At 40.4% G+C, this 21066-nt stretch overlaps 1 protein-coding gene across 1 annotated transcript; it reads right to left on the bottom strand.

Moving 5' to 3' along the window:
* Positions 1-597: 597 nt before the first annotated feature.
* On the bottom strand, positions 598-20627 carry MLANA (melan-A). The gene is made up of 4 exons (XM_059141237.1): positions 20551-20627; positions 17567-17663; positions 2965-3078; positions 598-666 (listed from the first exon to the last, which is right to left on the bottom strand). Exons 1-4 carry the CDS (start codon positions 20625-20627, stop codon positions 598-600), a joined length of 357 nt encoding a protein of 118 aa, XP_058997220.1.
* Between the last annotated feature and the right edge of the window lie 439 nt (positions 20628-21066).

The raw sequence follows: 21066 nt of genomic DNA on the forward strand, positions 1-21066 counted from the left end.
TGTATTATATGTAGTACTCAAGATAATGGATCTCTGCTGTATGTTATTGTAGCATCATGGAATTTTAGAACACAAAGAGACATTACTGACACTTTCCTAATCAGATGAAACTGACTATAATTTGGTAGGTCAATCAGCTCTTGGTCTTAGCTCTATAAAGGTATCCTTTGTGAGAGTTCCATGGCATGGACTCATCTGCAACAATTCTGTTAGAGTTCATGTTAGTCAAAATGTTGCTTCTTCAAAAATCAGAATAATAGTTTATTAGGTATTAGCCAAATTTCAAATAAAAGAAATCGAATGGTCCCAGAACACACACTTGACTCTGTCTCAGAAAATACCATAAATTTATTAGAATTACTGCTAGCACAAATAGTATCAGTATTACAATGTTTATTTACAAAGTTTTTCCATTTTAAAATTTCTTATCTTTCCCTCAATTAGTATAGCCAGTTGCTCCACTAAGAATTTAACACTAAGCTTATTAATAGAAATGATGTACACTGTTTCTACAGTATTCTGAAGCAGAACATTAGATGTCCATATTACATTCTAGCAAAAGTGCAAAGGAAATCATTTCATCACCTCTCCACATTCTCATGATGAATAAGGTGGTGGTGATTTTTCTATAGAGAGTTTCTCATAGGCAGGTGCAGCATCAGGAACCTGTGAGAATGAGAAAGGGAGAGTATGGCCTTGGCAACAGTGCACAGATTTCTGGGAGAAAGGTAAAGTTGGTGGTCAGCATCATATTTATACGACTTCTCTGGACTGAAACTTCTAAGTGCCCACATTTCATTCCCACCCAACAAGATAATCATTAAATTTCACAAGTGTGTATGTTGAAATGTTGAGGGGAAGAGGAAGAGTAGAAAAAATAGAGCTAACAGCATTCCCAAAATCTCAAAAATGTATTTATACTTTCATTATCCCTGTCAGCAGAAATCCCAAGCCCTAACGGGTGAATTCTTGAACACTGTTTAAAGCCACTAATATACATTACATTTATACCACATAGATAGATTTTCATTGTGTGCCTAAAGGTCAGTGCTATTGTCAGTACAGCACAAATGGTTAGGCCTTCATTTAATGCTCACAATTCTAGGAGTATTTTCATTGTTTTCATATTATAGTTTGGAAAACTAAGTCAGAGGGAGGTCAGGTTACTTGTCCAAATCATATAACTTCACAGTAATTTGGCTCCAGATTCCGTTTTTTAAACCACTGTGACATACTACATTTGTACCAATGCTGTCCAATAGAAATAGAGTATAACACATATGTGGCTTTAAAAATATCTAGTACTGCATTACAAAAATAAAAAGAAACAGGTAAAATTAATTTTCATAATATAGTTTATTTAGGGGCGCCTGGGTGGCTCAGTGGGTTAAGCCGCTGCCTTCGACTCTGGTCATGATCTCAGGGTCCTGGGATCGAGTCCCGCGTTGGGCTCTCTGCTCAGCAGGGAGCCTGCTTCCTTCTCTCTCTCTCTCTGCCTGCCTCTCAGTGTACTTGTAATTTCTCTCTGTCAAATAAATAAATAAAAAATCTTAAAAATATATATATAGTTTATTTAATCCCACATATAAAAATATTATCATTTCAACATGTAATTGATACAAAATAATTAATGAATCATTTATATTCTTTTCCTCATGCTAAGTCTTTGAAATTTGGTATTAGAACATTTTAATTCAAACTACTATGTGTTCAATAGCCACATGTGGCCAGCACCTATCCTGTTGGCCTATACAGCTGATACATTTAATCACAGATGCTTTGTTTCCCTCCATTAGATATACCTACATTCAGAAAAAAACAAATATACTAGACATAAGACCAAAAAATATTGTATCCAGAATCAGGTTTTTCCTTTGGCTCTTACATTTAGGGATATCATCATTGACCCTGGAAAATCTGGGTATGAGAGGACACAACTTAAGAAAATCTCTGTACTTCCCTGTTTTGTTTTTGTTTTTTTTTTGTCTTTGTTATTGTTTATGTTTTTGTTATGATAAAATATACATAACATAAAATTTACCATTTTATGGCTATCAGACACATGAAAAAATGTTCATCATTACTAGCCCTCATGGAGATTCAAATTAAAACCACATTGAGATATCACCTTACACCAGTTAGAATGGCCAAAATTAGCAAGACAGGAAACAACATGTGTTGGAGGGGATGTGGAGAAAGGGGAACCCTCTTCCACTGTTGGTGGGAATGCAAGTTGGTGCAGCCTCTTTGGAGAACAGTGTGAAGATTCCTCAAGAAATTAAAAATAGAACTTCCCTATGACCCTGCCATTGCACTCTTGGGTATCTACCCCAAAGATACATATGTCGTGAAAAGAAGGGCCATCTGTACCCCAATGTTTATAGCAGCAATGGCCAGGGTCACCAAACTGTGGAAAGAACCAAGATGCCCTTCAATGGACGAATGGATAAGGAAAATGTGGTCCATATACACTATGGAGTATTATGCCTCCATCAGAAAGGATGAATACCCAGCTTTTGTAGTTGTAGCAACATGGACGGGACTGGAAGAGATTATGCTGAGTTTCACTTATTTGTGGAGCATAACAAATAGCATGGAGGACATGGGGAGTTAGAGAGGAGAAGGGAGTTGGGGGAAATTGGAAGGGGAGGTGAACCATGAGAGACTATGGACTCTGAAAAACAATTTGAGGGTTTTGAAGTGGCGGGGGTAGGAGGTTGGGGTACCAGGTGGTGGGTATTATAGAGGGCACAGATTGCATGGAACATTGGGTGTGGTGCAAAAATAATGAATACTGTTATGCTGAAAATAAATAAATAAATTTTTTAAAAAATTACCATTTTAACCATTTCAGTAGCATCAGGTATATTCACATCACTCTTGATTTTTAAATTAGAATAATTTTATTCCTCTGAGTTAAAAGCAGTCATACATTAAACACCAAGATGCAGGATCTCAACTTACCACAGGTTCACAATTATTCTCTTGAAATGGCAGTTTGCTGTCCTGATGACCAAACCCCTCAGATGAACATCTTCCTGTTAAGATACTTTGAATGCCAGCATGAATACCTTTGTCCTGAAATGTGAATGCATGAAGGTCAGTGAATGAGGGAAAAAAAAGAATTGAGTTCAGTAAGAAAAGAGAAGGAAGCTGAATTTATTTTTAAAAATAGATTTTTTAAAAAAGATTTTATGTATTTGACAGAGAGATCACAAGTAGACAGAGAGGCAGGCAGCAAGAGAAGCAGAAGCAGGCTGAGCAGAAAGCCCAATGCAGGGCTCAATCCCAGGACTCTGAGATCATGACCTGAGCCAAAGACAGAGGCCCAACCCACTGAGCCACCAAGGTGCCTCTACAAATAGATTTTAATCTTGGTTCTGCCATTTACCTGCAACGGGACCTCAGGCTAGTCACTTCACCTTTCTGAATTCTAGTGCTTGCATCTGTAATAATGAAGATAATGATACCTACATCTCAAGAGTTGTAGGAATTAAACTAAGAATAAAGCACTTATTACAGTGCCTGGCACCCATTAGTCAATGGGTATTTTTGAAGGGAAGGAGAAAAAGAATGAACCTGAACAATGAACCTCAAAGAATGATTTTTTATTTTTATTATTTCTTTAAGAAAGAGTGCATGAAAGGGGTAAGGGCAGAAGGAGAGGGAGAAGCAGACTCTTCTGAGCAGGGAGACTGATGTGGGGCTGGTCCCAGGACCCTGAGATCACGATCTGAGCCAAAGGCAGATGCTTAACCCACTGAGTTACAAAGGAATCCCAGAACTTCAGAGAATGATTGTTAGTGAAGGTGATCAAACTAGTGCGGTATCTCAGTGAGGACAAGCTTGGGAAATACTTGGTAGCATGGACACATTGTGTATTTCTGCCTTTGCCATAATGACAGCAAAATATCTTTTTTTCCCCAATTTTTAAAAATTTTAGAAATTTCTTCTCAGTGTTCCAAAATTAAACACTACAAATGCATCTGATGTTGTAGAATGTTGTGGTAGTAGCTGGTGCTTCCAAGTCAAGCTGCAACATGATAAGTCAATCTAAGGCTAAGTTATGCATCCTGAATTATTGTGGGGATGGGTGGGTGAAAGCTCAGTTTGCTTTGCATAGGTTTAGAGGTTGATATTTTCCATCCCCAGAATAGAATTACAACAGATTATATAGAGCAAAGACACATACCCAAGTGGGGACTTCAGGAGTTGTCTACCATGGTGAGGTATTTATTTCATCACTGACATAGTTTGAAATTGCTGACACCTTGTGATAATAAAAAGGAGAATTTCAGTTGCTTTTATTATTGTTAAATTCTCCATTGTGGTGGTTCTCAAACTTCAGCATGTGTCAGTATCACCTGATGGCTTGTTTAACACAGATTTTTGGGCCCACCTCTAGAATTTCTGACAGAGCGGATCTAGGGTGAGGCCCATAATTTGCATTTCTAACAAGTTCCCTGGTGATACTGCCAAAATTGCTGATCCAGGGCCACATGGAGAACCACTTCCTTATTGCCTGCACCTGGGTGACCCAGCTGTACTCAGATCCTTAGAAGGACTGGGCAAGTAATGCATAAGTGTCAGGTGGGCCAGGTGGTGGCCATAGAAAAGGAGGCAGTATATATCATCTAAAGGGACAAACACTGTACAGTTGCCACTATTTGCCAGATCTATTTTTTTTAAAGAAACTAGAAATCAAGATTTTCATGTAAAATATTACTTTTATATCTAATTGTACCTAGGTTGACACCTAGGTGTCAAATTCATTTTTTTTTAAAATGCAAACTTAAACATACCAGTGAGCCAAATCCAGCCAGTGGGGCATTAGCAGCACACACTTTGTGGTACCAGCTGAGAAGGGCTGGAACATGGAGGCTGTGCAGATGTTGACCAGCTCTTCAGCCTTTTCTGCAGATTGTGATTGATCACTGGGGTCTGCTAGGTTGGAAGAGGATATCAAGGTACGTTTCTCAGGGAGAAGTGTTTGGAACATCAATGAGGTGAAGACAGACATGGATTGGGGCTGATAACCACACAGTCTGCAGACTGATGAGAAGTAGTTTTCCTAAACTCTAGTCTGAAGTTTGCACAAGGGCCCTAAACTTGATGTAAGAATACAGGAATTTTCTGCTTCTCTCCCCAGTTCCCAGCAATATATTCCAGGTAAGGTATTTAATGCATTTTCTCCCTTTACCTCAATTATCAGTTACTCTTTTTCTTATTTGTAAATTTCTCACCTGCCATAAATTAGGAGCATGATCTACTCCCCCAAATCACTGCCAGTTCTCTGAATTTGCATTCAAACTTCAGCATGCATTTTCAAAGGCATCTTCCTTGGTCTCAAGGAAGACCAAGGGATAGAAGGTCCCAGGCTCTGCATGTTAGCAAGAGCTCTGGGAGATTTGAGCACAGGGGCCCCCCGATCATGTATTGAGAAACTCAACACATGATACATGAATATAAACTGAGTTGTCAGCAGGGATCTCAAAATTCTTCTCCAAGAATCAAAAAGTGTTATGTCCTAGAAACGATAAAGTTGGTAAACACTAAAATAACTATCACCCCCACAAATCATATTCCTACAAAAAAAAAAAAAAAAGTTGCCTCAAAGAGCAATCCCCCTTCCAAAAGATGTTTTTCAGAGACAAAAGAAATTGTGAGTCAGTGGAAACATTTTAGGAAATCTTTTTTTTTTTTTTTTTAAAGATTTTATTTATTTATTTGACAGAGAGAAATCACAAGTACACTGAGAGGCAGGCAGAGAGAGAGAGAGAAGTAAGCAGGCTCCCTGCCGAGCAGAGAGCCCGATGTGGGACTCGATCCCAGGACCCTGAGATCATGACCTGAGCCGAAGGCAGCGGCTTAACCCACTGAGCCACCCAGGCGCCCACATTTTAGGAAATCTTAATTCCAACCAACCTCGTTACCATCCTATGGTCAATGAAAGTGGGAGAGTGAACATTTGAAAGCTTAAAATAGGTTGTTAAATGTGGAGTAACTTAGGTATCTGAGGCTTGCATTTATTGTCACTTATGTTATTTGGCCTACTATTATTATTATTATTTTTAAAGATTTTATTTATTTATTTGACAGAGATCACAAGTAGGCAGAGGGGCAGGCAGAGAGAAAGGGAGGAAAGCAGGATCCCCGCCGAGCAGAGAACCTGATATGGAGCTCGATCCCAGGACCCCAAGACCATGACCCGAGCTGAAGGCAGAGGCTTAACCCACTGAGCCACCCAGGCACTCCTATTATTATTATTTTTTAATTAGGTTCCATGCCCAGTGTGGAGCCCACTCCTAGCCCTGAGACCAAGAGATGGGCTTAGGTCAAGAGTCGGGTGCTGAACCAACTGAACCACCAGGCACCCCTATGTCTTTTGGTTTTGAAATAAAAGAACTGCCACTTTGGATGTGGAGCCTATTAAATAAGTAAATAAAGAAAAGAAAAGAAAATCCCTAAAGGGAGGCAAGGAGGTAATTATGCAATTAAATGTAGTATTTAGTGCACTACTGTACATAATTTTGCCAATTTCTTAGACTACTGATTCCCAACCCAGCTTTTCAAGACATGTGAAAGTCTCAAAACAAAATTTTAATATTAATTTAAAAAATAAATGGCAGCAGTTTTAGACAGATATTAGAGAATTTTTTTTTAAAGATTTTATTTATTTACTTGACAGAGATCACAGGTAGAGAGGCAGGCAGAGAGAGAGGAAGGAAAACAGGTCCCCTGCTGAGCAAAAGCTGATGCGGTGTGGTGGGGGGGGCGATCCCAGGACCCTGGGATCATGACCTGAGCCGAATGCAGAGGCTTTAACCCACTGAGCCACCCAGGCACCCCTAGACATGGATACTAGAGAATTTAAATACAGCTCCATCTCATAAAAATTCCAGAAACTCTACAAATCACTGGTGTAGACCTAGAGGAATAGAGACATGATAGGTTGAATTTGAACTTACTAAGCAAAATGTTCAGTGTCTGAGCTTATGACATTAAAGACTCTCTGTTATGGTATAATTAAATTTAAGATGAGTGTATTGAAGCAGAAAGGGAAAAAAATCATTGTATTTTTGTCTAGTAGCATCAAGCTAGTAGTTGTGGACATTAGGAAATGCGTACCAACATATTAAGTTTGTAGTGCGTTTACTCCTTAAAAGACTCAATCGTTATGTTTTTGTATACAAATAGAACTAAATAAAAATATAGAAGAAAGTATATATTAAATAAAGACTGATATGCATCATGGTTATATTGCATGTGCCTAGGGGTAGAGTAGAGCAAATGAGGCCCAGAGAAGTTAAACTCTAAAGGCACCATGCAAGTCAATGACAGACAATGAAACTAAATGCTGATGCCAGGATTTGGGTGGCTGCTATGTGCCAGGCACTGGAGGTACAAAGATGAGTAAGAAATACTCTGTCCTAGTTCATTAATGGGGGAAAGGGATGGAAGAGACAAAAAGTAAATAACCAGTTATAAGGGAATGCTAACTCCATGCTAGAGGCATAAATGGAGTTCTGTGGCAGAGAGCAAAGTCCTTCCCTATCTGTGGGGAAAACCACAGTGAGGTATCATATGAGCACGGTGTCCATCCCTAATCTCCTAGCCCAAGTTTTTCCTATGGTACTTATCTAAAATCTTTTTCAGACTCAGCAACTTCTCCTTTCCACTAAATGTCAACATACTGGTGGGCTGCTCCTCGGTGGTTGTGTCAACACCCAAATGTGCCTCCCTTTTTATTATTATTATGTTAGTCATCGTTAGTTTTTGCTTTAGTGCCATGATTCACTGTGTTGCCATGGCTGATATCGAAGAGGTTACTGCCTATGTTCTCCTCTAGGATTCTGATGGATTCCTGTCTCCTGTTGAGGTCTTTCATCCATTTTGAGATTTTCTTTGTGTATGGTGTAAGAGAATGGTCAAGTGTCATTCTTCTGTACATGGCTGTCCAATTTTCCCAGCACCATTTACTGAAGAGACTATATTTTTCCCATAGGATATTTTTTCCTGCTTTGTTGAAGATTAGTTGACCATAGAGTTGAGAGTCCATATCTGGGCTCTCTGTTCTGTTGCATTGGTTTATGTGTCTGTTTTTCTGCCACTATCATGCTGTCTTGATGATCACACCTTTATAATATAGCTTGAAATCAGGCAATGTGATGCCCCAGCTTTGTTTTTCTTTTTCAACATTTCCTTGGCGATTCAGGGTCTTTTCTGGTTCCATACAAATTTTAAGATTATTTGTTCCAGCACTTTGAAAAATGCCAATGGTGATCAATTTTGATCAGGATGTCACTGAAATTATAGAATGCTCTGAGCAGCATAGACATTTTAACAATGTTTATTCTTGTGATCCATGATCATGAGTGAGTGTTCTGTAGTTCCTCAATATAGATCCTTTACCTCTTTGGTTAGGTTTATTCCAAGGTGTCTTATGGGTTTTGGTGCTATTGTAAATGGAATTGATTCTCTAATTTCTCTTTCTACAGTTATATTGCTAGTGCATAAGAAAGCAACTGATTTCTGTGCATTGATTTTGTATCCTGCCACATTACTGAATTGCTATATGATTTATAGTAATTTGGGGGTGGAGTCTTTTGGGTTTCCACATAGAGTATCATGTCATCTGTGAAGAGAGAATTTGACCTCTTCTCTGTCAATTTGAATATCTTTTAATTCTATTTATTGTCTGGTTGCTGTTGTTAGGACTTCTATTACTATGTTGAACAATAATGGTGAGAATTTACCCTGTCTTTTGTAATTTGTATTTGGGACATTCTGGAAAAATGGGCATTAGGAAAGGGATAGCATGATAGTGGCAGAAAAACAGACACATAGACCAATGCAACAGAACAGAGAGCCCAGATATGGACTCTCAACTCTATGGTCAACTAATCTTCAACAAAGCAGGAAAAAATATCCTATGGGAAAAATATAGTCTCTTCAGTAAATGGTGCTGGGAAAATTGGACAGCCATGTACAGAAGAATGACACTTGACCATTCTCTTACACCATACACAAAGAAAATCTCAAAATGGATGAAAGACCTCAACAGGAGACAGGAATCCATCAGAATCCTAGAGGAGAACATAGGCAGTAACCTCTTCGATATCAGCCATGGCAACACAGTGAATCATGGCACTAAAGGCACTAATGGGACTGCTCAAGCTTCCTGGTAAGGAGAAGAAGTCAAAGCTATAGCTGCCACCTTCCTCTTCCCCTCTTCAGGCTGCCAAGCTCCAAGTGCCACCTACATAGAACCTTTGTCTAAATTGTTTGCTGAGTGAGGAATGGGGCTTCCCCACATCTTTTGCAAAGAGAATTTTTTCCATTATGTATCAACTCCGAAGTTTCAAGTGTGTAATAAAAAAGGGAGAGAAGGAGGGAAAGTGGAGGGAGAGAAAGAGAAAGAGAGAGAGAGGGAGAGAAAGAGGGAGGGAAAAGAAAAGAAAGGCGGGGAGGGAGAGAAGAAATTGCAACTCTTCTTTCATTCCATCGCTCACTATGGAGAACGCCTTTGTATGCTTAAGAGCTAAAGTACTACCTGACTTCGAAGTGAAATCTGTAGTTCTTATTGTTTAGAGATTCAGTTGATGTTTCCCATTTGTGGAAGACACTGATGCCCTAAGACTAGACTGTAATTTGTTAGGTTCCTGCTTATTTAGGTAAAGGGAAAAAATTCCATCAAAACCACATTGGCCATCAAAAGAGAATGGGGGGTGGGAGGTTGGGGGAACCAGGTGGTGGGTTTTGGAGGGGACACAGATTGTATGGAGCACTGGGTGTGGTGCAAAAACGATGAATACTGTTACACTGAAAATAAATTTTAAAAATTTTTTAAAAAGAGAGAGAAAAAATGGGCCATGTTAAAAACCCAGTGGTGGACAAGATGGGGAAGTAGGAGGAAGCGCCTTTTCAACTTGTACCCCAAAGTGAGCTGATTACCTACCAAAGAACTCTGATCACCCATGAAATCAGCCTGAGATCAGAATTATACACGTCTGGATCTCTACAGGGGGAGAAGACGCTAGTGGGCAGGTAAAGCGGAGTGAGAACGGAGGACTGATATCAGAAGATAAACAAAAGGGGGAGGGAGCCACCAGAGGCAACCAGTTGGAAAGTAATACCCCAATACGAGCGAGAGTGCACTGCGTCTGGGGACCAGCATTAACTTGGAGACTGGTTGAAAGCACTCCAAAAGAGCAAAGGATCACGGTGGGGAGAGGGGGGGAGGGAAATTGTGGGAATCCGCATGGCTAGGGACAGGGGCTTAAGTCCCCGGTCCCAGGACAGCCTCCCCTGGCGCTGAGGCAGAGAGAGTGTGGCGGAGAAACCAGCTCTTGGTCCCTAAGCCACCAGCGCGCCTGAGAACGCGTGGGGTCCGTTTCCTTTGAGGGGGATGGGAGCCACGCCTGGGGGCAGAACGCGAGAGCCCTACTAGAGAGCCTGAGATACTCCCCTGAGAGAGGTATAAAGGCCCAGCCGGTGCCCTTTGATACGCGCCATTGTTTCAGAGCCTGCACCAAACTCTCCCCCCAGAGAGGTGCACGAAGGCCCAGCATGGTGCTCTCGGACCTGCGCCCCGTTCTCAGAGCCTGAGGCCCGCACGTGAACCTCAGCCTCCCCTGAAATTGGTGCACGCAAGCCGTGCGCTCTTAGACCCAGAAAGACCAGGAACTCCCAACCCGGGCCAGAGGGAAAATCTCAGTGTGCGATTGCTGCTTGGAACCTCTCTGGCGGTCTAGAGCTGCCCGGACAGCCGCCACTGCCTTGGCTTTGGGTACAAGCAAAAGATCCTGCATCCCCAGGGACTGCAACTTGGAACCTGCTCTGCCAGCGGCTAAGGGGGAACTTATTTAGGCTCTGCAGCCAGACTGAGGCTTCTCTCTGAGAGGGAGATCAGGGTGCAGTTTGTTTTCCTCTAAAACTACAAAACCATCAAAAGCGGTCAAAGTGAAGAAAAAAAAAAGTGAACAAACATAAAAAGCGCCAGAGAACAAAAGCCTGAAAAAAAAACAAAAAAAACCAGTTTCCTCAGAGCCCACCCCCTTGAGGGGCGCGGGAGGACTTAACATCATTGACTGACAACCCACGTGGCAGGCCCCTCCCCCAGAAAACAAACCAAGAAAGAAAAAAAAAAAAAAAGAGGGGGGGGGAAGGACTACAAGAGAACAACCACTACTTCATAGGAAAACTTTTATTTTTCATTCATTCCCACTATTCTGGTTCATTTTTTTAATATGTAGGTAATTTTTTTAACCTAATAAACATCACAGTGAGCTGTCCAGTACATCAAATTCTGTAATAACCTTCTAACCTGAACTTTTTGATACATACACCTATGTTTTTCTTTTGCATTTCTATTTTTGAATTCCTTCTTTTTTTTAAAATTTTACTTTAGTTTAGTCTAGTTTATTCCTTTTTATCTTTATCTTCTAATATTCATATAGAGTAAACTTCAAAGTAATCCCCTTTCCCCAATCAATACTACCCATATAGGTAAACTAATTTTCAATCCCCCTTTATCTTAGGAAAGTTGAGTCCTTTAACAAAGATATCAAGATACATCCAGAAAGAATCAAAACAACCTTCCTCACACACACTGAGAATTTATAACCACTCTCCCATACTTGTCTTCCACCAGTGTTTCTGTGTTTTTGTGCTATCCTGATAGTATATAAATCTTACACTTGGGGTTCTTTTTGATGAGGTTCTTCCTTTATTTGCATCAGTCTTTTTGTTTGTCTGTTTTTGTTTGTCTACTTCATAAATCTTACCTTAGGGCCCATTTGGGCTGAACCTTCTCTTTCATCTTCCCTTTCTTTCCTGTCTCTCTCTCTCTCTCTCTTTTTTTCTTTTTCTTTTCTTTTGTCTCTCATTTGGGTGGGGAATCCTGATTGCTCAGAAGTGTTCCAGGGTGCATCTTGACTACACCACGGTTGATACATCCAGCTACATCTGTTCAGTCATCTCCCACCAAAATGACTAGGAGGAGGAATGCCCAACAGAAGAAAAATACAGAGGATGGACCTTCTGCAACAGAGCTAACGAATATCAACATAGACAATATGTCGGAAAGAGAATTCAGGCTAACAATTATCCAGGCAATAGCTAGGTTGGAGAAGGCCATGGATGACCAAACAGAATTAATTAGGGCCGAGCTGAAAGCGATGAGAGATGGTGTTCACAATGTTAGGGTGGAGCTTAAAGCTACCAGGGAGGAGGTTCACAATGCTCTCAATGAGTTCCAATCTAATCTAAACTCTCTCAAAGCTAGGGTAACTGAGACAGAAGATAGAATTAGTGATCTGGAGGACAAACAGAAAGGATCAGGAGGACGCCTGGAAAAAACAGCTTAGAAACCATGAAAACAGAATCAGGGAAATAATGATGCCATAAAACATTCCAACGTCAGAATTATTGGAATCGCTGAAGGGGAGGAGAAAGAAAGAAGTCTAGAAGATATAGTGGAACATGTGCTTCATGTACCAGAGGCTGAACGGTTTCCACCCAAGATTATACATTACAAAAAAACATCACGACACCTGATAGTCAAATTGAGGAATTATAATTATAGGTATAATCTCTTGAAAGCTGCTAGGGCAAAGAGGCTCATTACTTACAGAGGGAATCCCATCAGAATAACATCAGACCTGTCCACAGAGACCTGGCGAGCCAGAAAAGGCTGGCAAGATATATTCAGGGCACTAAATGAGAAGAACATGCAGCCAAGAATACTTTATCCAGCAAGACTGACATTCAAAATGGATGGAGAGATAAAGAGTTTCCAAGACCGGCAAGGCTTAAAAGACTATGCAACCACCAAGCCAACACTGCAGGAAATATTAAGGGGGATTCTATAAAAGAGGAAAAATCCTAAGAATAGCATTGAACAGAAATATAGAGACAACCTACAGAAAGAAAGACTTCAAAGGTAACACGGTGTCAATAAAAACGTATCTATCAATAATCTCTCTCAATGTGAATGGCCTAAATGCGCCCATAAAACGGCACAGGGTTGCAGATTGGATAAAACGACAGGATCCATCCATATGTTGTCTACAAGAGACCCATTTTAAACCTAAAGATACACCCAGACTGAAAGTGAAGGGATGGAGAAGCATCTTTCATGCCAATGGGCCTCAAAAGAAGGCAAGGGTAGTGATTCACATATCAGATAAATTATATTTTAAACTGAAGACTGTAGTCAGAGATACAGAAGGACACTACATAATCCTTAAAGGGACTATCCACCAAGATGATCTAACAATTGTAAATATCTATGCCCCCAATATGGGAGCATCCAATTACATAAGAAAACTGTTAATCAAGATAAAGAGTCATATTGATATGAATACACTAATCGTAGGAGATCTTAACATGCCTCTCTCAGAAATAGACAGATCTTCAAAGCAGAAAATTAGTAAAGAAACAAGAGCATTGAATGACACATTGGAACAAATAGACCTCATAGATATATACAGAACATTCCACCCTAAAACAACAGAATACTCATTCTTCTCAAGTGCACATGGAACCTTCTCAAGAATAGACCACATACTGGGTCACAAATCAGGACTCAACAAAAGACTGAGATTATTCCCTGCATATTCTCAGATCACAATGCTTTGAAACTGGAGCTTAATCACAAGGAAAAGTTCAGAAGGAACTCAAACACCTGGAAGCTAAAGGCCACCTTGCTTAAGAATGCGTAGATCAACCAGGAGATCAAAGAACTGAAACAATTCATGGAAACCAATGAGAATGAAGACACTTCGATCCAAAACCTATGGGATACAGCAAAGGCAGTCCTAAGGGGGAAATACATAGCCATCCAAGCCTCCCTCAAAAAATTGAAAAATCCAGAACACAGCAGCTTTTTGTACACCTTAAAGAACTGGAGAATCAACAACAAATCAAACCAACTCCACACATAAGAAGGGAAATCATCAAGATTAGAGCTGAGATCAATGAGGTAGAAACCAAAGATACAGTAGAATGTATCAATGAAACTAGACATTGGTTTTTTGAAAGAATCAATAAGATCGATAAGCCACTGGCCACACTAATCCAAAAGAAAAGAGAGAAAGCCCAAATTAATAAAATTATGAATGGAAAGGAAGAGATCGCAACGAACAACAAGGAAGTAGAAACAATCATCAGAAGTTATTATCAACAGTTATATGCCAATAAGCTTAGCAACCTTGATGAAATGGATGCATTCTTGGAAAATATAAACTCCCAAAATTGAACCAGGAAGAAATCGACAACCTGAATAGATTGATATCTAGTAACGAGATTGAAGCAGTGATCAAAAACATCCCCCCAAAAAAGAGCCCAGGACCTGACAGATTCCCTAGGGAATTTTACCAAACTTTCAAAGAAAAAAAAAAAAAAAACACCTATTCTCCTGAAGCTGTTTCAAAAAATTGAAGCAGAAGGAAAACTTCCAGACTCTTTCTATGAAGCCAGCATTACCATGATCCCCAAACCAGGCAAAGACCCTACCAAAAAGGAGAATTTCAGACCAATATCAATGATGAATATGGATGCTAAGATTCTCAACAAGATCCTAGGAAACAGGATCCAAAAGCACATTAAAAAGATTATCCACCATGACCAGGTGGGATTCATCCCTGAGCTACCAGGATGGTTCAACATTCGCAAATCAATCAATGTGATAGAACAATTTAATATGATAGAACAATTTAACATGGTCCTCTCAATTGATGCAGAAAAAGCATTTGACAAAATCCAGCATCCCTTCCTGATTAAAATGCTTCGAAGTATCGGGATAGAGGGAATATTCCTGAACTTCATCAAATATATCTATGAAAGACCCACAGCAAATATCATCCTCAATGAGAATAAGCTTGCAGCCTTCCCACTGAGATCAGGGAAGGATCCCACGACAAGGATGCCCACTTTCACCACTCTTGTTCAACATAGTATTATAAGTCCTAGCAACAGCAATCAGACAACAAAGAGAAAAAAAAAGGGATCCAATAAGGCAATGAAGAAGTCAAACTCTCTCTCTTCGCAGATGACATGATTCTTTATATGGAAAACCCAAAAGACTCCACCTCCAAACTACTAGAACTCATACAGCAATTCAGCAACGTGGCAGGATACAAAGTCAATGTACAGAAATCAGTGGCTTTCTTATACACTTACAATGAAAATACAGAAAGGGAAATTAGAGAATCGATTCCATTTACTATAGCATCAAGAACAACTAGGTACCTGGGAATAAACCTAACCAAAGAGGTAAAGGATCTGTACTCGAGGAACTACAGAACACTCATGAAAGAAATTGAAGAAGACACAAAAAGATGGAAGACCATTCCCTGCTCTTGGATCGGAAGAATAAACATTGTTAAAATGTCTATACTGCCTAGAGCAATCTATACTTTTAATGCCATTTCAATAAAGATTCCACCGGTATTCTTCAAAGAGCTGGAGCAAATAATCCAAAAATTTGTATGGAATCAGAAGAGACCCCGAATCGCTAAGGAAATCTTGAAAAACAAAAATAAAACGAGGGGCATCACGTTACCTGATTTCAAGCTTTCTTACAAAGCTGTGGTCACCAAGACAGCATGGTACTGGCATAAAAACAGACACATAGACCAGTGGAACAGAGTAGAGAGCCCAGATATGGACCCTCAACTCTATGGTCAATTAATCTTCGACGAAACAGGAAAAAATATACAGTGGAAAAAAGACAGTCTCTTCAATAAATGGTGCTGGGAAAACTGGACAGCTATATGTAAAAGAATGAAATTCGACCATTCTCTTACACCGTACACAAAGATAAACTCAAAATGGATAAAAGACCTCAACATGAGACAGGAATCCATCAGAATCCTAGAGGAGAACATAAGCAGTAATCTCTTCGATATCAGCCACAGCAACTTCTTTCAAGATATGTCTCCAAAGGCAAAGGAAACAAAAGCAAAAATAAACTTTTGGGACTTCATCAAAATCAAAAGCTTCTGCACAGCAAAAGAAACAGTCAAGAAAACAAAGAGGCAACCCATGGAATGGGAGAAGATATTTGCAAATGACAGTACAGACAAAAGGTTGATATCCAGGATCTACAAAAAACTCCTCAAACTCAACACACACAAAACAGACAATCATATAAAAAAAATGGGCAGAAGATATGATCAGAGGCTTCTCCAATGAAGACACACAAATGGCTATCAGACACATGAAAAAATGTTCATCATCACTAGCCCTCATGGAGATTCAAATTAAAACCACATTGAGATATCACCTTACACCAGTTAGAATGGCCAAAATTAACAAGATAGGAAACAACATGTGTTGGAGGGGATGTGGAGAAAGGGGAACCCTCTTCCACTGTTGGTGGGAATGCAAGTTGGTGCAGCCTCTTTGGAGAACCGTGTGGAGATTCCTCAAGAAATTAAAAATAGAACTTCCCTATGACCCAGCCATTGCACTCCTGGGTATATACCCCAAAGATACAGATGTAGTGAAAAGCAGGGCCATCTGTACCCCAATGTTTATAGCAGCAATGGCCAGGGTCGCCAAACTGTGGAAAGAACCAAGATGCCCTTCAACGGACGAATGGATAAGGAAAATGTGGTCCATATACACTATGGAGTATTATGCTTCCATCAGAAAGGACAAATACCCAACTTTTGTAGCAACATGGACGGGACTGGAAGAGATTATGCTGAGTGAAATAAGTCATGCAGAGAGAGTCAATTATTATGTGGTTTCACTTATTTGTGGAGCATAACAAATAGCATGGAGGACATGGGGAGTTAGAGAAGAGAAGGGAGTTGGGGGAAATTGGAAGGGGAGGTGAATCATGAGAGACTATGGACTCTGAAAAACAATCAGAGGGGATTAAAGTGGTGGTGGGGTGGGAGGTTGGGGTACCAGGTGGTGGGTATTAGGGCACGGAATTCATGGAACACTGGGTGTGGTGCAAAAATAATGCATACTGTTATGCTGAAAATAAATAAATTTAATTAAAAAAAAAAACCCAGTGGTACTTTGTGCTGCTGAGGGGTGGGTGGTTTCCTCATTGCACAAATGGCTGGATGGGCCCTAGGTATGCTAAATTTTTTGCTATAACTTGGAACTCCCAGGGAACCTGGGAGGAAAGGGGTAAGGCAGCAAAGTGAGATAAAGAGGCCACTAATTAAAGAACAGAACCAGTGGGAATTCTCAGGAGGAATGTTAAGACCCTGAGCATCTCACATGCAGCTATTTGCTGTGCAAAAGGATCAGGACTCCTGGCCCCATACCTCACAAATTATCTGTGCTCAGTTACACACATAGCCAAGCATTCAAGTTTCCTGTGAGTGGGACTAAGGAGATGGGCCAACTTTCTTGTTGGAGTTCATGCCAGGTAGAAGCAAAAAGAGCTGCAAGAAGTACAAAGTAGAGAAAGACTCATCAAAACCAGGAATGAGAGCTAAAGGTGATTATGAGAATGTTATCCCATTTCCCAAAAATTCAGAGAAAGAAGGAAAAGGGGGTCCTGGATCTGGAGGGATCCCAGCAGTGGAAATTTACTAACCCTCAAACTTCTGTATCCACTTTGTCTTCTCCAATAGCAACAGCCAATGAGCAGCAAAACTCCCAGGATCATTGTCAGGATTCCGATCCCTTCAGCCCTGGCCCAAGAAATAGATAAATCTATCTGTGTACAGAAACCTTGTTCTATATTGTGAAGAAACATGTATCAACCTTCAATCTTCACAAGGGCTTTGCCAGCCCAAAGCCACATATCCCATTCTCCGAGTAGTTTCCCTCCCCACCCTACACCTCACTAAACACCCAGCACCTCCAACACCTATACCCAGGGGACAGGAGCTTTCTTTAGGAGCTTCACAGATGTGTGCTCACAGAAGTAGTGCTAACTGTCATGGCCTAAGCATCAAAGTTCCAGGAACAAGAGGCGAAGTAGCAACTGACCTGTATGTGAACAATGTATTTACAGAGACAGTTTTCTTTTAATCAGAGCTAGTTTAAAACATTTTCCCCAACCATCAGTCCACAAAAAGTATTAATAATTAACATTGACTTAAGATCTACTCTACTCTGGGTGCCATGATAAACATTCTACATAAATTAGATTATTTAATTCTCACAACAACCCTAGAATGTAGGCATCATGCCCATTTCACAGATGAGGAAATAGATCCAAATGTTAAGTTCCTTGCTAATGGACATACAGATGTAGCGCAAGATGGAGTCAGGATTAGAACTTGAGTTTGTCTCATTCATGATTGTGTCCCCTTTGCCTGAAACTCACACCCTCGCTCCTTGCCCATGTAGCTGAAGGTGAATCAAGATATAGCTGGGGTTTCTTCTGGAGAGATTTTTGTCTTATACCACCTACCTGACCACCTCCTTCTTAAGGTAGCTGAGTCATCAAATCTATCCTGTTCATATCTAAATGGGATGGATGACAGTGCTGGATAAAAACTCTGACCTAATTATGCATGTCAGTCCACCTACTTTGTGGATTATGAACTGAGACCTACCAAGACTCGCCAACATCACCACCACCTCAGCAGCTACTCTGTAATTCATTGAGCATTGATTGGTGCCAAGCATTGTGCCAAGCTCCCACATATAGGTTTTTATTTCATCCTCACAATAATCTTCTGAGATATATATGATGCTCATATCATAGCTGGCATCTCCACAATTTTAAGCTGGTAAAATTCCCAAGACTGCACAACTGGAAAGTGGCAGAACCAACATTCACAGTAACTGGCCTAAGATACCCAACCGGTGCTTTTCCTGCCATATCACCCTTCCCTGAAATGAAGCTGTCACAAGGAGCATTCAGTGGGTTCTTGTGACTGAAGGCAGCTGATTCAATTACTAGAATGCCTGTGGTCCAATTTCACCCAAAAGTCTGTTTTCATCCCTTTGGACATCTTGACAGACAGAGCTCTGTTCCGGTTCTTTATGCTCATTTACATTGCATTCACACACACCCAGTGACTGATAGAGTGGAAAATATCAGGATATGCCAGACACACCAAAAGAACCCACTACCCAGATGGGTAGGAGTCTCCAGAGTGTTACCAAATCTCTTCTGAGTCACCTGAGATGCATGTTAAAGTGCGGACTCTGAGATCAACCCCTGGACCCACCAAATCAGCCTCTCTGGTAGCAATGCTTGGGAAACTGCATTTTACAAGCTCCATGAGTGGCTTATGCCCTCTTGATTAAGAGAACCCCTCAACCTCTTTTTTAATTGAAGTTTCACAGAGATACAGTTTGTTGAATCATCATAAAGAAGCTGAAACAATATCTCCCAATCCCCATTCCCAACTGAACATTCAGGGATGTTAGAAAATCCCACTAGGGTCTTCTGAGGAAAGAAGACTAAATTATTCATTAGTGTCTTTAATGGGTTCTACATCTTGCTTGCCCCTACTAGTTTACTCTAGTAAAGATTTTTCAATAGTTCCTTCTCAAGGGAGAGCAAGTTTGCAGGAAGTTCTGACTAGACCACTTAAGACTTGGCTCAAATAAAAACCTGGTACCTAGTTTGTCCTGTTGGAGTCTTTACTCAGGGGGTGGAACCCAATCTAGAGCAACTCACTCTTGGGTACTCTAGTACATGCAAAGTGTGTTCCAGCAACCTGTCATCCCACTACAGCACTTACGCTTGCTAAAATAATTCTTGAGCCTAATTCTGCGCTACACTGTAAGATTTTTTCAAAGATAAGGACAGCATCTTAGACTGACTATACATTGCTTAGCACTTAAAAATGCTGAATGCTGTAACTACTTATTTAAAATTAATTCATACTATTAACACCTTTCCTTAGAATAAAATTATGATGTAGAAGTTATGACCACCATCTTCACCCTGGGGTCATTCTGCAGGTGGAGTTGCACATACCTGGCCTACATTCTCACTAGATCTTTGGCAACTCATCTTTGTTCTGTCTGCAAACCATCTCTAGGAGCCTGAGTGGAGTAGACAGAACAAGGCTTGAGGAAAGAGTCATCTTGCTCCCAGACAAATATTTTCCAGCTGCGAAAACTTTAGTAAATGCCTAATAACCAAGAATGCAGAAAAAAAAAAAAAAAAAAACAAGATCCAACTTATTACCACTCCTATCTCCTTGCCTATAAATCCTCAGAAAAGCTTGACTGAGGCCCTTGTAAGATCATGGGGTCCTCTCACCTCATTGCCAGGGTTTTTACTCTCTAGAGAAATGAACACTAGAGAGATTTACTAGCAGGCATGTGCTTGTGGAAATCAGCAGACTGTGTCATCAAACAGAAAACTGGGTTCAGTTTTTTTAAATTAAATTTATTTATTTTCAGCATAACAGTATTCATTATTTTTTCACCACACCCAGTGCTCCATGCATTCTGTGCCCTCTATAATACCCACCACCTGGTACCCCAGCCTCCCACCTCCCCCCCCCTTCAAACCCCTCAGATTGTTTTTCAGAGTCCATAGTCTCTCATGATTCACATCCCCTTCCAATTTCCCCCAACTCCCTTCTCCTCTCTAGCTGAACTTACTCTTCAGCTGTGATGTAAGAGTGATTGTGCCCCTTCTTGGGGTAACCAAGGATGAAGTGAACCTCTTCTCTTGACATCTTAAGGGGGCAGGTCACAGGAAACCTAATAGCAGGGGCACACAGGTACCTTTAAACACATTCAGAACATCCTTACTCAGCATTTCACAAATATCCACAGGCATTCTCTCCAGGTGAACATCAATGATAGCTGGAACCCTCTGGTTTCTCTCTGTAAGAGGATTTGTACTTGCTTTTTCATTGATATCAAGTGGAAATCGCTCAGGTTTCTAACTGCTTCCACCAACTGAAAACTAAGTTCAAACAAGAAACTACAAAAAAAAGCAAAAAACTTTGAAATTGAGTTATTATTGGAGAGGGAAGTCTCTTCATTTGCCTTCAATTTGACTCTATACCACAAACTTATAGAGAAACAAAATGCATTTTTAAAAAATGACATTTTATTGTTACTACTATTATTTTTTTAAGAGATGGGGAAGAGTAGCAGAGGGAGAGGGAG

Source organism: Mustela lutreola, chromosome 12 (genome assembly GCF_030435805.1).
Source record: "Mustela lutreola isolate mMusLut2 chromosome 12, mMusLut2.pri, whole genome shotgun sequence".
NCBI lineage: Eukaryota > Metazoa > Chordata > Mammalia > Carnivora > Mustelidae > Mustela > Mustela lutreola.

Excerpts from the sequence above, each read along its gene's own strand:
- MLANA (XM_059141237.1), bottom strand. The coding sequence starts at position 20,627 with ATGTCAAGAGAAGAGGTTCACTTCATCCTTGGTTACCCCAAGAAGGGG. Across the intron at positions 17,664-20,550 it reads TCTTACATCACAGCTGAAGA|GGCTGAAGGGATCGGAATCC; the intron begins GTAAGTTCAGCT and ends TTCTTGGGCCAG. Across the intron at positions 667-2,964 it reads AGAATAATTGTGAACCTGTG|GTTCCTGATGCTGCACCTGC; the intron begins GTAAGTTGAGAT and ends TCATTCTCACAG.